Below are 17,232 nucleotides of genomic sequence, written 5' to 3' on the forward strand. Positions count from 1 at the left end.
AAAGGCGCAACCGTTCAGGGCGAACAGAAATGGCCAGAAAGTAGCTAGAAAAAAATCATTGCATACCCGAAAGGAGATCGCTAAAAAGGTCGAAATAAAAAAATCATTGCATACTCGAAAGGCGCAACCGTTCAGGGCGAACAGAAATGGCCAGAAAGTAGCTGAAAAAGCCGCTAGAAAAAAATCATTGCATACCCGAAAGGGGATAGCTGAAAAGGCCGAAAGAAAAAAATCATTGCATACTCGAAAGGCGCAACCGTTCAGGGCGGCTGCAAACCCGAAATTCGTATGAAAATGCAGCTGAAGTACCAGGCGAACAGAAATGACCAGGAAGTAACTGAAAATCAGACAATTTAAAAATCTGTTGCACACCCAAACGGGGCAAATTTGGCGGTTAATATTTGAATGTCCCGCGTAACTGCCCCATTTAAATCTGCTGCATAATCGCCATATTTCTGCTGTATCTTTGGCTCCCCTGAGCAAATAGACATATATTAAAGGGTTTTTACTGATTGAGACTATCATTTATTGCGGCTCCTTTCTCAAGGACATACAAATGGCTTAGCCTATGACTTGCAATACAAATTTTTCGGCTGCTACAATAGGAATAATGACAAGCTGAAACTTAATAAATATTTAAACATAGGGAAATTAATAATTGTAATAATAATAATTATGATAATATTAATGATATCAGATGTACAGATTCGTCACTTTATAAGAATTAATAACAAAATTAATAATCATTTGAATAAAAATAGTAAACAACATTTTCCATGAATATATTAACAAATTATGGCTTACTTATAAAACTTAAAAGTGTACAAAAATTATAAAATAAATATCTTTTCAAAATAGGTAAGCTCCTTTTGATATTTTGAGCGTAATTCCAAAGGAAATGTTTATCCTGCAGGGTGCAAAAAAGTTAGCTAAGAACTACCGAAGCGAGAGTTGTGTAAGTTGTGCGGTGTTGAATGATCAACGGTGTGGTAGTAGCAGTTCGTGCAAAAGGTTTGTGGACTTGTTGGTGGTGCTGTTGGTGGTTCATTGTGTCACACAGTCATTGCAGTCGGCAGTGTTGGGTTCGGTGGGCGCCACGCGTGTTTTTCGCTCCGATTTGCTGCGAAACAGCGGCCAGCGCTTGCTCCAGAAGCCGCAGGAGCTGCCGGAGCGGCGCAGCTTCTTGGCCGACTGGCCGACGGCTGGCTGGCTGGCTGGCTCCATGGATGGTGCCAGGATGGTGCCGAGTGTGCCCTGCGTGGTCTGCGGATGCAGCACCAGATCGGTGCGCGCTCGCTGCACTTGCCGCCCATCGTAGTTCTCCACCACAATAATGGGCGTGGCACGCAATCGCTGCGGCACATTGAGGCGAAAGTGCGGCTGCAGCGACTGGCACTGGCGCTGCCTACGATTGCGCCACAGGTGCGTCCTCAGGCTGGGCCAATTGAAGAACTGACGCAGCGAGACCGGACGCTCGGCGTGCAGCAGATCGCGCACCAAATCGGGCGCATCCTGGCTGCCAGCTGCTGGCAGCGCCTCGCAGCTGGCGCTCCTGTTGACATTGTCAGGTCTGTCAAGGTCATGGCTGTTACTGTTGTTGCTGGTGTTGTTGTTGCTGGTGTTGTGGGGTGGCGTGCTGACATAGAATTTGGTTCGAGTGCGAGAGACACGCAAGCTACTGGTCTTCCATGCATCGTGCAGGGTGCGGATGCCGGGCAAGCGGGCGAGCATGTGGATGTGGTCGTAGGAGGCTGACAACATACCTGCGCGCTCATCCTGATATTCATCATCGTCGGAGGACTCTAAGCGGTCCTCCACCAGCGACGTCTGCCGCGACAGACCCTACGTATATTGACGTATGCGTAATGTGTGGCACATGTTGCAAGTTGTGTAAGCGTTTACAGAGAGACGAAGCCAAAACGAAGTCGAACGTAAAAGTTAATACGAAAATAAAACAACAATAGAACAGATACATAATGTACAAGGCGTCTACGTTGAGCCAGCCGCTCGTGAGCTGGCTCGTGCCGGCCCGTGACACGCACTACACACAGACAACGGGGCACAGCTAGCGGGACCTCGACTGGCGCCGCTCAACTTACCGTATTGTGGCGTCTGCGTGGCGGCGAGCGCTTGTTCCACAGCGCCTCCAGCTGATCGAAGTGCTGCGACTGGGCCAAGGCGGCCTGCTCGGGCCCCAGATTGGCCTGGGAGGCGCCCGTCTTGGTCTCGGCTATCTTCGAGATCTCCTCCATGCTGGCGGAGACGCTGAAGCGCCGCTTCAGCCGCTCGTCCACCTGGGCCATCATCACCGACGAGGTCAGGTGGCCGTACTTCTTCTGCCAGGTGTACGTGTCCAGCGAGACTTCCTTCTTCAGCAAGCGCTTCATCTGCCGCTTGGGTCCCTGCGGACGCAAATCTAACAGGAGGAGGAGCAGGAGCAGGAGGAGGCCAATGAGCAGGTTCAAATTGGAATTTCATTTCAATTTCGATTGCCTACCTTCCACATCCTTGCTGGGACCGGAGTAGGTGGGCAGCTTGACATATTGGGCCGGCGTATTGTGCAAGCAGATGACTGGCAAATTGTAGCTATCGACCAGCTGGACGAGCACGCGCGACACCTCCAGGCTGATGTCGAAGTGGGTGAAGGGCACGTGCATCTGCAGCGAGGTGAGCGCCAGGCCGCGCTTCGTCTCCCAGACAATTAGAGTCTTGTCATCGCTGCCCGACACGGCCGTGGAGCCTGCAAAGGGAGGAGTGGGGAGGTGGGAGTGAAGGCATCAGCAAGGGAGTAGAGTGGAGTCCAATCACAGTGCTTACCATCGGCAGACACCTTGACGCCAATGACAGCGCCCAAATGGCCAGCGAGCGTGTGCACCTCCTCGCCGGTGAGCAGATCCCATATGATTAGGTTCATGTCCTTGGAGCCAGAGATGACTTGCGTCTTGTTGGTCACCGAGACGGCAACGCAGGTGACCGCATCGCTGTGCCCGACGAGCACCTGGCTCAGCTTGCCGCCCATCGACTGCCAGACCTTGAGCGACATATCCCTCGATCCGGTGATAATGTGCATACTGTCCGCGCTGATCTCGAAGCAGGTGATCTCGTCCGAGTGCGAGACGGAGTACTTCTCGTCCTCCTGCGTGAGGGACCAGATCTTGAGCGTGTTGTCGCCATTGCTGGAGACAGCGAACCGCATGTTGTTGGTGGCCGCCAGATTCTTGTAGGGGCCCTGTATGGTCTGCAGCAGATTGCCCGAGTCGGCCATCCAGACGAGCATCGTGGACTCGCGGTCCGTGGAGATGACCCGCAGCGAATCCATCAGCACGACCAGCTGCATGACGGGCGCCGCATGGCCCTTGAACGTGTGACTGATCTCGGCCAGCGCCAAGCTCCACACTTGGACCAAACGATCATCGCCGCCGGTGGCCAGGAATTCGCCATTGGGCGCAAACTTCAGGCAGTTCACCACGCAGGTGTGCCCCTCCAGGGTGTTCTGGTACTCCGGCGTATTGATGCGCATCAGGTGCACACTCCGGCCGGAGGCGATGGCCACCTGCTGTGAGTCGCGCGACAAGTCGAAGCAAGTGATGGGCGGCAGCGTCGTCGAGGGCGAGCGCTGCGCCTGGTTGTGGCGCTTGAGGCTGCGCTTGCGACGCGGATGCCTCGAGTACGGGTTCACATAGAGCTCCTCGTTGCGGAACGAATAGAACGTGATCTTGTTGCCGCCCACGGTGATCACGAAGTCGTCGTTGTCCATGGCATAGACGGCGGTGACCGGGCCCGGATTCGGCGGCATCGAGCGCACCAATTTGCCCGAGTGCATGTCATAGATGAGGGCGCGCGTGTCCTCGCACCCCACCACGCACCGCTGGCTGTCCTTGCCAATGCAGATGCTGCGGACCTGATAGATATAGATATATAGATATAGATATAGATATAGTTATAGATATAGATATAGATATAGATATAGATATAGATATAGATATAGATATAGATATAGATATAGATATAGATACAGATATAGATATAGATATAGATATAGATATAGATATAGATATAGATATAGATATAGATATAGATATAGATATAGATATAGATATAGATATAGATATAGATATAGATATAGATATAGATATAGATATAGATATAGATATAGATATAGATATAGATATAGATATAGATATAGATATAGATATAGATATAGATATAGATATAGATATAGATATAGATATAGATATAGATATAGATATAGATATAGATATAGATATAGATATAGATATAGATATAGATATAGATATAGATATAGATATAGATATAGATATAGATATCTCGTACTCACCCGCGATTTGTGCCCCTTGAGCGTGTGTAGCTCCTTCCCAGTGGCCAGGGTGCGCACGTAGAGCGCATTATCCTCGCAGAGCGCCAGCAAAAATACCTGCAACAGCAAGGCGAAAGGACGAAAGGACAATGTGTATTAAACGCATTTAATTGACATTTTCAACGCCATTTTAATGCATTCCCTGCCATTTGATGGCGACAAAAGCCCAACTCAATCAGTCTGTCTCACTTTCTCTCTATCGCTCTCTCTCTCTCACTCTTTAGCCTGCTTGCCTACGCAGTTCTGTTTATACTGTTTGGCCCTATCCAATCAAATATTAATAAATTGCATTCCGCAGTTGAAACTTTTGTTAAGGTACACTGAGCGAAAAGGGTGCTAAGGTTGGGTAAGTATAGTAAATGGAAATAAGAAATAAATATATACTTTCTTTAGTGGGAGTGCTCATTGATTTGCTTATATATAAGTGAATTAGAATCTTCCAGCTTATCTCTTATCATTCATAAAGCAAAGGAATAATAAATTGATAATATGAGGAAATTAGAAATTAGAGAGAGATAGAGAGAGAGAGAGAGTGGGGGCGTGTAAAAATATATATTTTATTTTATTTATTTATTTATATATTTATCAGACCTCTTTCTTTATTTCTTCTACTTTCCCTTCTTTTTTATCAGACTTTTGTTATAGTTCCCTGCCTCTTTCTTTCACTCTTTGCCACTTGTTCTTGTCTTGATCTCTGTTTTACTTGCATTTCGCCCATTCGCCTTCATTACTTTTATTCTCAATTTCTCCCTCAGTTTCTTTCTGCATTTACTCTCATCTTTTTGCAGCACTTTCCGTTTTATACTTTCTCTACCTTTGCTAAGATTTTTCTACTTCGCACTGAAATATAAATTGAATAGCTCTTATCCTTTCTCAAACAAATTCAATTTATCAATCCAAAAAAAAAACATTCAAAATTTAAGTTTTTCTCTTTCTGGTAAAGCGCCAAATCGAATATTGTTTTCCTCTTATTCCGTATTTCATTTTTTGCCTCGTTTTTTGTGAGCATCCTATCTTTCCTCTGATTGCTTTTAAATATTAATAAATTTCTCGCCGTGTGCTCGCAGAAAAAAAAGAAACGAAGCAGGAGCAACTGGGGCAGGCTGGGCTGCAGTATTTCCAGCGAGTCGGGAAATTGAAAAATGCCAACAACAACAACAACAACAACAACAACGAGTACTGAAATAAGAAGAAGTCGTCAGGCTGAAGCAAATGACAAGGACGGCAGTCGCTGGGGCCATTTGGCTCATTGCAACATTTCAATTTTCAGGGGAAATAGCCCGGCCAGAAGACGCGCGGGCAGCGGGTGACGGCGGAACGAAGTGAGACTTTAGCGTGCCGCAAAGCCATCAGGATGTAAGCTAAAGTGTAAGAAAGTTGATTTCCGTTTGCCATTTGCCATTCGCCATGCGCCACACGGCTGTCCAAGGAATGCCATGGCCTCGCCTGGCCATGGCTGGATAAAGGAATTGTCTCTCAAGTGGCTGGCTAGCTGGCACACACACATAGGAGTGTCTCATGTGTGTGTGTGTGTGTGTTGTGTAAAATTACATTTCAATTTTGAGGCTCAAATTTTGTGCGCGAACGAGCTGCTTAGACGCCGGTTATCAGCGACGTGCTTATAGCCAATTTGTTCAATTTTCGGCACTTTGGCTTAATGCGATAAGGCCAACAATGTTGCCTTATACTTTTGGCAACAGTACACCGAAATGCGAGTTGTCTAATTGAGATAGAGAAGGAGTAAAAGAGAGGGAGAGTGCGTGTGTGTGTGTAGATTCCCCCCTCTCTCCAAGTGTGCCTTGGGCTTGCTCTGCTTTTGGTAATTCAAGTGACGCCGCTGTATCCAATATCAGCATCGTGTTATCTGAGGCGAATGGAATGTGCTTTAAAGCCCTGAGGCATTCACCTAGCTACACAAATGTTGCCTGTCGCGAGAGAGAACACCCACCCACACACACACACACACAGCGAAACATGCATCAATTGTCGCGCAGCTAGGATACTTCGTAGCCCCCTAGATACCTCATAGTTGCCATTGACAGAACGTCTCTATTGATATTGTTTTGCGTGCCAAATTGCTGCTAAGTATGCAATACATATTGATAGAGATAGACACGAAACACACACACACAGAGAGGGAGAGAGAGAGAGAAAGAGAGCGAGTTAGCAACAGAAGCAGTTGCTACAGCTTTTTGTCAAGCTGATTGACAACAAAGGATTTGCCTCGTAATGCGGATCTTCTAAGCCAAAATCACTTATTAGAATCCACCCGCCAGGCAAACGGCAGAGCAGCCGCTGCCGCCGCTTCTCTAGCTCACTCTCTGTCTCTGCTCCCCCGTCCCCGCCTCAGCCGGCTCCATTAAGCTGTGACATGTTTCAGCTTTAGCTGCCGTTGCTTTAAGCACATTTGTATATTCTAGCATTTTTATTATATTCTTTTGCCAGCTGTATCCATCAAATGCAGCTTTAAAGAAAGAGTGAGACAGAGAGAGAGAGAGAGAGAGAGAGAGAGAGAGAGAGAGAGAGACAGAGAGAGCGAGTGAATTGAGCTGTTGTCATGAAATTCTTGGCTAAAACAGAGATTTCTGCCATTTTTGCTATTTGGCCAACGCACACACGCAGCTGGCATACTTATGATGGGCACAAATCCTTTATGGCCTTAAAGCTCACACAGCGCTCCACAAATGGCATGCATGGCGCATATTATTGCAGAATTTAATAATCCACATAAATAGGCGGACGAAATTCATGGCGAATTTCAACTGCTAATTGTTCTGCTCAAAGCAGCCTAAAAGAGATAAAACAGCATCAAAATTTATATATACAGATGGGCATGTGTATATGTATGTCTGCTCTCTCAATTTATATATGATTCAGTATAAATTTGAGTAGCTGCATTCACGTTTTTATTGTTTATAGCCAGAGACAGACAGCAAAAATAAGAGAAAATGCGACAGAAATTTATTTCTTTTTGTTGATAAGACTTTAACTTTCATTTTTGTTTTCATTTTAACGAGAAAATTTAAAAGCTCTGAGAATGCTAATATATATGAGTTGACAAAATATATGAATATATAAATCAACAGGAATTTCAACTATACCTGAGAATAACAAAGATTCAGCTGGAAATTATTTAAACGAAAATTGTATAAAATTTAATTTTAGTTATATTACATTTGTAAGTTTTTAGGCAAATCATAAATATACATTTAATTAAAATTTAATCAGCTAAAAATTCCTTTGTATATATGAGTCAAATTTATTTATTTTGTTATCTAAATATACCTCCAACTAAATGGATAGAAATAATAAAACAAACAAAACTAACTAATCTTGAAAATTTATGACATTTCGCTCAATTATTTAAAGAATTTTCTCTTTCAATATAACTCAAAATGAACAAGACTGCCTGAAGTGAAGTGAGCGACTAGTAGATACCCTAAACCATTTAATAAAAATATGAAAAGTCGAACAGACAAACATACTAAGAGACAGGCATGTCTAGATAGACTTCCTCGTCCACCTTCTCCTGCTCAAAAATATGTATACGCTTTGTGTTGCCTGGCAAGCCTCCTGCTGGCTGTTTCATACGTTTTCACAAAGCCATAATAAACTGAATTCACATTTTCATTGCGCTCAGGACATAAAAAGCAACGGTTTCCAGTTGGCATCTGAGCCAAGCATATAACATTTTTTTATTATTTCATTTGAAATGCATTTGCCAATAAGTAGAGCCCCCATGCATGAGACACGCATATGCGACGGCTTGACTAGCGTAGGAAAAATAGTACATGGTCATATGTGAATATTAAATTTGCCTACTTGAATATATTTTCTATGATATATTGAGGAAAATTTTATACGAAATTCATTAAAAACTTTTATCGTAGAGGTAGATATAGTTGCCTGAAGGAACGGTGTAAAAACTATCTACACTATTATTTTATTTTTAGATATAATAATAATAAATAATAATAAAAATACAGTCTTTTTTGTATATATATATAAGGTTATCATATATATAAAATCATCCATCTTTTCTCTAACTTCATAAAATACTTTTCAATTAAATGTATCTTCATCTCTTGTCCTTATAAAACCCAATTGCCCAATGCGTTATATAAAACTCATTTAAATAAATTATACAATTGCCAATTACTATTCACTTTCTACTCTAATATATCTGTTCTCTAAAATCTGAAAATACTATTCAATTTAGGTCTATCTCCATCTCGATTGTCCTGTCAACTACTTTATGGTTTATTTGCTTTCGTGTCCGACTAAGCCTTCTCCTGCCAGTGCCCAGCCCGAGCGCTGGCTGGAAACTGCTCGGCATATATCAAATGGATTTATGAGTGCGCCTGACTGGCATAGACATCATAAGTGGAGGGCATTTGTCAGGCCGACATTGGCCATGGCTCTGACTGCAGCAAGTGCTCCAAGTTATGGCCGTACTTACCGAATTGCAGGAGATGTCGATGCGCAGCACCGAGCTGGTCATTTGCATGGTATTCAATAAGGCGTAGTTCTCCAGATCCCACACGCAGATGTTCTTGTCGTGGCTGCTCGAGATGAGCACATCGCAGGCGCCGGCGACCAGGATGCCCGTAACTGGGCCACGATGGAAGGTGATGCGATGCACCTGTAAATCAGAGCAAAAACAACTGTTAGATGAGCTCACTGAATGCAATCGAGTTTTTATGGTTCGATTGAAGTTGATTTAAGCGAGGTCAGCTGAGCGGGGCGGGGCTGAAAAGGCTGGCGTGACACATGTGAGGCTATATTTAAGTGTGGCTGTGTGTGTGTGTGTATTTCTCTGTCTGCCTGCGTGTGTGGCACACTTTGTATGCATTAAGTTAATTACCGTTTGGCATGCGATGTTGACAATGTGCACGAGCAAACGTTGCCAGCACCAGCCCCCCGCCCCAATAGCTACCCCCACCCCAGCCCACCCTCTTCACGGCACAGCTTACACTAGGTGTGTATATGCGAGTCGAAAGTCACACAGAAATGCCAAAACTTTGATAAATTACCCAAAAAAAAAAAAAAAAAGGAAATATATATATACATATTTATATATACGTAAAAAACAGCAACAACCCGAAAATGCGAAAAGCAGCGACAGCAACATGAAAGCAAAGCCAGCAGACAGCAGCCAGCAGACAGCAGCCATCATGACTCTGCGTACATGGCGTATACTTAATATTGTAATTAATTTAATAAGCGCCTGTAATTTGGTGTGTTTCGCATGTGTCGACGTCTGAGCTCTGCGCTGCTCTGCTCTGCTCTGCTATGCTGTCTGCCGCGTCATGCCACAGTTAAGTGTAAAGTCTGCACTTGACTAGCTTTCAAATTCTGTGGCAGTCAGCGAAATTGGCTTTTTAAAATATGCTAGTCGACATATTTTATTTTTTATTTTTATTTTACGCCCAGCAAGTGGTAATAAAGTGTGTATGCTGCCGCTCAACACCCACGGAAGCAAGCCAGGAGGTCCAAGGACATGCCCAGCCGCACTTTATATGCAAACATTGCATTGTAGTTAATCACAGTTTAATGTGCCAGCTCCTGTGTGCGTGTGCCTGTGTGTGTGTGTGTGTGTGTGTGTGTGTGTGGGTGTGGACATGTGCGAAATTTCCGCATAATATGATTTATGGTTACATGGGCATAGGCAGGCGCTTCTTGGCCGGTATGTGGGCCGCTTCATTTGTCAGGCATGCCACAAACAAACACAAATTCATGTTTAACCAGTAGCAGGACGCTTGCAAAGAGCTAATCGACCAGCAGTTACGCTGTTAACTAACAGCAGCGGTGCTACTGTGCTGATAACAGAGCAAATTGAACAGAGACATAGCGCTAATGGCAGCTTAACATACTATGTTATTCTACATAGCTGAGTATGTGAGTTCTGTTATTGTAAGAGACTACAGAAATGTCTATAACAGACTAACAGGCAACAAAGGCTGTGTAACAGCTGCTTAACAGAGCAACAAAGGAAAACGATTTTATAGCAACTGCTATATTTATATGAGAGAGTTAGAGTAATTAAAGTAAAGTGTTATAATATAAATATATTAACATCAAGCTTACATGACCTATATATCTATATATAAATTATAAATAGTTCTACAATTTTCAATAATCAACATTTAAAAGTTAAAATGAGAATCTAAAATTGCATTAAGAAAATAGGAAAATATCTAACAGCTGCCTAGCATAAGCTAAGCCTGTTGCCAGCTAACAAATATGTTAATTACGCTCACATACTGTAAACCCAAACAAAACCCAAGCTCGGCTAAACTAATCTGAAGTTAAACAAAAAGCCTTAAGCGTATGCAAACATAAATCAACCTTTTGTGACTCTTAACTATGATATAGGGTACAGCAGCTGGCAGCACACTACACACACAGAGAAAGAGAGAGAGAGATACATGTGTGTGTGTGTGCGTGTACAGTAACTGTGATTACGACCTCGTTTGGCGCAAAGGCAAGGAATTATGCAAATTAATGCGGTTTGTTTGCTGTGGATCGCGTCGCGGTCGCGCAATTAGGCGACAGCCAAATGCATTTAAGAACTTTAACATTTTCGAGCTAACATTTCAGTGCTCTGCTCGGCAAATGTGTGCATATTTAAGCTAAATGCCAAATGGTATTCAATTAAACAGCGTTGGCCTTTAGCTTTATCTATTTAAATAGGGTGAGGGTGAGGGTGAGGGTGTGGGTGAGGGTGAGGGGGAGAGGAACACACTTACCAATTTGCCGCTGGCGAGGTCTGTGATGGCAATTGTTGCATCGTCGCTGCTGCTAATGATCAGCGTGTTATTGACGCCAGCTGCGACGCCCGTTATGGCCGCTGTGTGGGCTCTGCAAAGAAAATGGGAGAGAGGGAGAGAGAGAGAGAGAGAGAGAGAGGAAAAATTAAAGCCGATTAGGTACCTGATTCGGCAAGGTCAGGCCTGTGCACTCACTTAATGTGCGCTCGTCTTTCGCGCAGCGACACGTGCCACACCAATACGGTCGAGTCCTCGGAGCCGGTCAGCAGGAGTTGCGATTGCTGGGGCGCCACCAGCAGGCACGTGACTGCCGCCGTGTGTCCTGCATGACGATGATGATGATGATGATTAGCTCGTCTAATGGCAGCACCGTTAATGACACACTTACCCTTGTACGTATGCTCCAGCGAGTTGCTCATGATGTGCCACTGCTGGACGTCGCCCGAGTTGGTGGCCAATATCAGGTGTTGGCGCGAGGGCGCCAGGCAAACGGCGCGTATGACGCCCGTGCCGGTCACCGTCATCGTGCGTATCTGGGAGGGCAGCGGCGCGGGCAGCCAGCCGGTGAGCGGCACCAGCAGCGGCACGGCGTACCCATCGCACCAGGCCGTCGCCGAGCGCACCGTCATACTCAGCAGCGAGTTGTCGTCGTCGTCGTGCTCCCCGATGGGCCGCAGCCAGGAGACCAGCTGGGAGCCCAGCTGCATGGGATCGCGGGTGAGCACGTCGCTCGACTTGCGTATGGTGTAGTAGATGAGCTCGATGTCACGATCCAGTATGTAGCAGCGCACGTGCTCGATTAGGCAGCGCAAGTAGCTAATCGATACCGTTTGCACCTGCAAATGCCCAAGGCCGAAATTGTGGCATGAATTAGCATGTTACATATACGCCTCAATATATAAATTCTGTATATATATGAGTATTTGTATGCTATGTGTGTGTGTGTACTAATAATAAGCAGCGGCAATATTACGTATACGCCTTGTGTTATTTGGCATATCTAAACAGCTGCACGCATACGCCGCAAAAATGTTTAATGTCTGGGCAGCCGCATGAATATTAAGTATACGCATTGTATTCGCCTCTAATTTAGCTTTAAATTACGAACATTCTGTGTGTGAGATGTGTGCTTGAATATTTCAATATTAAGTATACGCATTGTATTCGCTTGTAATTTAGCTTAATGAAATATTACGAATAGTCGCTGAAAGAGATGTTGATGCTTTATTATGCCTAGCTTGGATATTACGTATACGCATTGTATTTGCTTGCAGAGTGTGTGGAAGTTAGCTAAATATTACGTATACGCCTTGTAGTGGATGGTTCAATTTGGTATGTAGATTAAAGTGCAATTTGCATATTAAGTATACGTTTTATATGTAAATATTACGTATACGCAATATAGGCAATTGCTTTAATAATTTTGTTAGAGAACTATCGAATGATTGCCTTGAATAAAGTCAAGAGTATTCTTAAATTATTTTAAATAGTTATTGAAACTCTAAAATAAACATAGAGGTATTCTTAGTCCAAGTTATTTAATATCAATTGCAAAAGCTTGCATAGATATAAAGCCAACTTTATTGCTTCCCTGTCAGTTGATTCTGTTGTGCCCATAACAAATGGCCGATCAAAGCGGGCAAACTGACAAATTTTGTTAGCCCAGTTGAAAAGTTTTCACACAGAGTTGCAAAATATGGAAACATTTTTAGCCACTGACCTTCGGGCGAGTTTTCGGGGGGCTTCACCAAAATGTTAATTAAATCAAGTTGCAGCTGCAGCGGCAGCACTTTTATGCATTCGCTTAATTGGAAAGCAGGTCAGCTAGCAACACACACACACACACACACCTACACAACTTGCTGTTGAGAGCTGCCGAAATAGTGGCACGTGTCGAGCTTGCAGCAGCTGCAACAGTGTCGCAGGGCATCATTTTTCATATGCCATTGAGCTCAGCATATTTCCGATTCCTGCCAACTTTCGTCTCGTGCCCCTTTTTATGCGTTGGCCAACATTTAACTGCTGCACATATTTTGCATATATTCGCATGAATTGCATTTATTTTCGATGTCGGCCAACAATTTATGGGCAAATGCATATTTCATCTGTCAAGCAGCGATAAATTCGTTATAAAACTCGGCACTTTTTGCTTGGCTTAATTCGATTTGCCAGCACAAAAGCTGCTTAAATAATCATGTCCGACCGTCCCTTGTCTAGGCAATGCAAAAAAAATGCTGGAAAAAAACACGGAAAACTCTGCCAATTTCAGCGGCTGTGCAGCGCGATTCGGCGTAATTTCCGCACGAACAACTTTCATAATGAATGACGACATTTTAAACAATTAAACACCAAATGACGTTGGCAGCTGTCCCAGGCTGTCCCAGGCTGTCCCAGTCTGTCCGAATCAGTCCGAGTCAGTCCCTTGCTGGACCTGTCAGCCCATTGTTTTTAGCCATAATGCTTCATTCAGTGCTGCAATTTGAGAATTCTCAGCAGCTGGACAACTGAGAGATAATTGCAGCTGAGCTCTTTTGGTCTACAGTTTTAGCTTTTTTTTGGGGGCTAGAAATTCGCTAGGCTTCAATTAATGCGAATAGGAGTTTTGTGTTCATTATTTCTAATACCTCTTCAAGCTGATACTGAGATTGATGAGTTCAAACTTATTCATAGCAAAATCTAAGACTCAAAGCTGAAGCAAAGATGTCTTGAAAATTTCTTCATTTCAATGTTAAATGAATTGTTTATATAGATAAAGCAGACAGGCGAAAAGTTGCGCATATTGCATTTGTCTAAATAACGGTAACATCTCAGCTATTGATGCCTTAACACAAATTGCCAACAGTTTTGCAACTCTTAAATCTGATCAGAATTTATGAAGCAAAAATAAAAGATATGAGCCTCAAGTTAGCCTGTAAAACTTTTAGCGCAAATAGTTGGAGCGAGGAGAGAGAGAGAGAGAGGGGAGTTCAGATTGTTTCGATTTGATGGGCTGTTTAAAAGTTTATTAGACAAGTTGATTGCTTGCTGTTGTTGTTGTTCTTGTTGTTGTTGCTGGCTTGTGACAATGCTGTAAATTGCGTTGATCGCAAAGGCATTTCGCGGCTCTGCGTTGCAAAACTAATTTCCGCACGGCGCAACTAATTGCGACTGCTCGTTAAGATTGTAGCTAATGGATAGGTTGGGAAGATGGGAAGATGGGAGGCGGTGTGTGTTTCAAGGGTCGGGCTGGCTGTCAACTTACCGCCGCGAGCAGGAAATCAAAATTGCAGACTGCGATTTGCTTGAAGCGCGTCGTGTCATCGGACCGCATCAGATGATGCCAGCTCTCCTCGACGTGCCGCATGCTGTACGAGACATCGGCAGCAATGGGATTGTAAAAGGTGGATGTGTCGTCGTTGTGATGCGTTGACGATGATTTACGGCCAGCCGAAACGTTATCCTTTTCACGTTCCTTGTCCTTGTGCTGCGGCTCACGCTCCCGCAAGCTGATGACAGACTTTGTATCGCTTCTGGTCGAGTCGTTCTCCAGCGTGCTCTCGTCCTCGTCCTGTGGGAAAAACAAATTGGCCAGCTCCATGTGCAGGCTGCGTGTGCGCTCCGCGTCCATGTAACGCTGCTTGGCGATGCTGGCACAATAGTTGTGACGCCACTGTAGAAGCACTTTGCCAGACATGATTTTATCGTGCAGCAACAATCGCTGATCTGTGGACAAACGGGTAAAAAGGGAAAGATTTTATATGTAGATAGAGATATGGATAAATGCATTGATGGTTAGATATATAGATAGATGTATAGATAGATTGATAGATGGATAGACGGATAGATTGATATATAGATAGATGGATAGATAGATAGATAGATAGATGGATAGATTGATATATAGATAGATGGATAGATGGATAGATAGATAGATGGATAGACGGATAGATTGATATATAGATAGATGGATAGACAGATAGATAGATAGATAGATAGATAGATGGATAGATAGATAGATAGATAGATGGATAGATTGATAGATTGATATATAGATAGATGGATAGATGGATAATAGATAGATAGATGGATAGACGGATAGATTGATATATAGATAGATGGATAGACAGATAGATAGATAGATAGATAGATAGATAGAGAGATAGATAGATAGATAGATGGATAGATAGATGCATAGATAGATAGATGGATAGATGGATAGATAAATAGATGGATAGATGGATAGATAGATAGATAGATAGATAGATAGATGCATAGATAGATAGATGATGGATAGATAGATAGATGGATAGATAGATAGATAGATAGATAGATAGATAGATAGATGGATGGATAGATAGACAGATAGATAGATATAAAGATCATAAGTACATATACATAGATATAGAGAAATACGGATACATTCGATTGTCTTACCCATTTGCTTGTGTATCTTCTTGAAGCTGGCGAAGCTAAAGTGTCCATTGTGCGTATCGATTAGCGATTCGGGATCATCGGTGGGCATCAGCAGCTCCAGCAGCTCCGTCTCGGTCAGGCCGTACTCCGAGCAGGTGATGTAGGCAGCCAGGCTGGCCACCGCCTGCCGGCCGTACTGCTGCTCCAGCTCGTCGAACTGCTGCTCCACATAGGTGACAAAGTCCACGTCCGGTGGACATTCCTCTGGCCTCTTCAGCTGCGTGGCATTTGCCTCGTGGGAGAGCACGAATTGATATTCCGCCGACTTGAAGCGATCGCGCTGCATGGGCGTAAACTTGAGCTGTTCGACGGACGTGGTCGAGCTGCAGATGATCTGCACGTTCCAGGGCAGCGATGTGGGCAACCAGGAGAGAGCCGCAACAATGTCACAGTCCAGCGGATTCAGCAAATGCAGATCATCGATGAACAGGAACAGCACATCATTGTTCATGTCCTCGATGCGACGCAACAGATTCTGAAACCAGTTGCTAATGTACAGAGGATCGAACGAGGCGTCCTTGGGTAAGTAGCCCTCGGGTATGTTGAAGATAATCGAAATCTGCTGGCAGATGACGCGCAACAGCTCCAAATTGTATGCCGAACGGGGCGTGGCCTTGGCGAATCGTATCACCCGATGCACGCGCGTCGAACTAAACCAGCCCGACACCTGCCCATAGAGGGCGCTAATCAGAGCACTCTTGCCGCTGCCATGGGCGCCGCATATGAAGTACGGTGCATGTCGGCTGCCATTCCTGAAATTCGCCATCAAATTCTGCCGCAACTGGGCCGGCACACGCGACTCCAGGAGGGCCACACGTTCCGTATGCTCGCGCAGTATGCGCAAGTGTGTGGCATGCTCGTGAAAGATTTCCTAAGCGGGGAGAGAGAATGGGGGAATTAGTGTCGCTGTCTCTGTGGCTGGCAGCCATTACTAAATGGGACTCAAATAGTCAACAATCAGCAGCAAAAATTGGACACTTGACATGTTCAGTCCAGCCATGCCAATTGAAGCTTGTCAGCAGCAGGAGCAGGGGGAGCAGGAGAAACAGCAGCAGCAGCAATGGGAAGGAGCAAGGGAAGCAGCAGGAGCAAGAGAAGAAGAGGAGGAGCAGCAGCAGGAGAAGGAGCAAGAGAAGCAGCAGGAGCAGCAGCAGCAGCAGCAGCAGGAGGAGCAGCAGCAGGAGCAGGAGAAACAATAGCAGCAGCAGGAGAAGCAACAGCAGCAGGAGCAGCAGGAGCAGCATCAGCACTAAAAGTTCGCTTCTCGTTTCCTGACCGGGGCATATATTATGCCAAAGTATCATCCGCTGCCGTCTGTCCATCCGTCCGTCTGTCTGTCTGCCTTATAAAGCGCCCTCTGTCTCGATGTGTGTGTGTGTGTGTTTGTAACTTTGTTTACCTGCGCTGCTGACAGTGTGCCACCTGCTGAACTGCGCTGCTGTCACTGACATCCTCATACTCATACTCATCCTCTGGCAGCATCCTTGTGGTTCTACGTGCTCTCATTCACTGGCACTGCCCTGGCACTGGCATATTTACCGCTAACAAGCAGACACCACCCACACGCACACACTCGCACACACTCTCACACACACACACTCACACTTGATGCTCTCTCGAGTCCCCTTCAGT

General features: G+C 44.7%; 1 protein-coding gene across 8 annotated transcripts in view; it reads right to left on the bottom strand.

The window, feature by feature from the left end:
- LOC108654831 (protein qui-1) overlaps positions 1 to 17,232 on the bottom strand; it is a 55,006-nt gene that overhangs the window by 4,758 nt on the left and 33,016 nt on the right. For 4 of the 8 annotated variants that reach the window (XM_030391045.2, XM_089261549.1, XM_089261547.1 and 1 more), the window contains 11 exons: positions 15,562 to 16,471; positions 14,390 to 14,850; positions 11,537 to 11,984; positions 11,344 to 11,470; positions 11,128 to 11,239; positions 8,838 to 9,020; positions 4,340 to 4,435; positions 2,818 to 3,901; positions 2,498 to 2,740; positions 2,100 to 2,416; positions 503 to 1,842 (listed from right to left, as the gene is read on the bottom strand). In XM_030391045.2, the coding sequence (XP_030246905.1) occupies positions 1,045 to 1,842; positions 2,100 to 2,416; positions 2,498 to 2,740; positions 2,818 to 3,901; positions 4,340 to 4,435; positions 8,838 to 9,020; positions 11,128 to 11,239; positions 11,344 to 11,470; positions 11,537 to 11,984; positions 14,390 to 14,850; positions 15,562 to 16,471 (4,779 nt within the window). In that variant the 3' untranslated portion in view covers positions 503 to 1,044. Of the gene's footprint in view, positions 1 to 502; positions 1,843 to 2,099; positions 2,417 to 2,497; positions 2,741 to 2,817; positions 3,902 to 4,339; positions 4,436 to 8,837; positions 9,021 to 11,127; positions 11,240 to 11,343; positions 11,471 to 11,536; positions 11,985 to 14,389; positions 14,851 to 15,561; positions 16,472 to 17,232 lie in introns of those variants that run through there. The other 4 variants (XR_016196998.1, XR_016196997.1, XM_030391047.2 and 1 more) reach the window with 2 other exon arrangements.

The sequence above is a fragment of the Drosophila navojoa genome, chromosome 5 (assembly GCF_054131105.1).
Source record: "Drosophila navojoa isolate 15081-1374.11 chromosome 5, UAZ_NAV_1.0, whole genome shotgun sequence".
Classification (NCBI taxonomy): domain Eukaryota; kingdom Metazoa; phylum Arthropoda; class Insecta; order Diptera; family Drosophilidae; genus Drosophila; species Drosophila navojoa.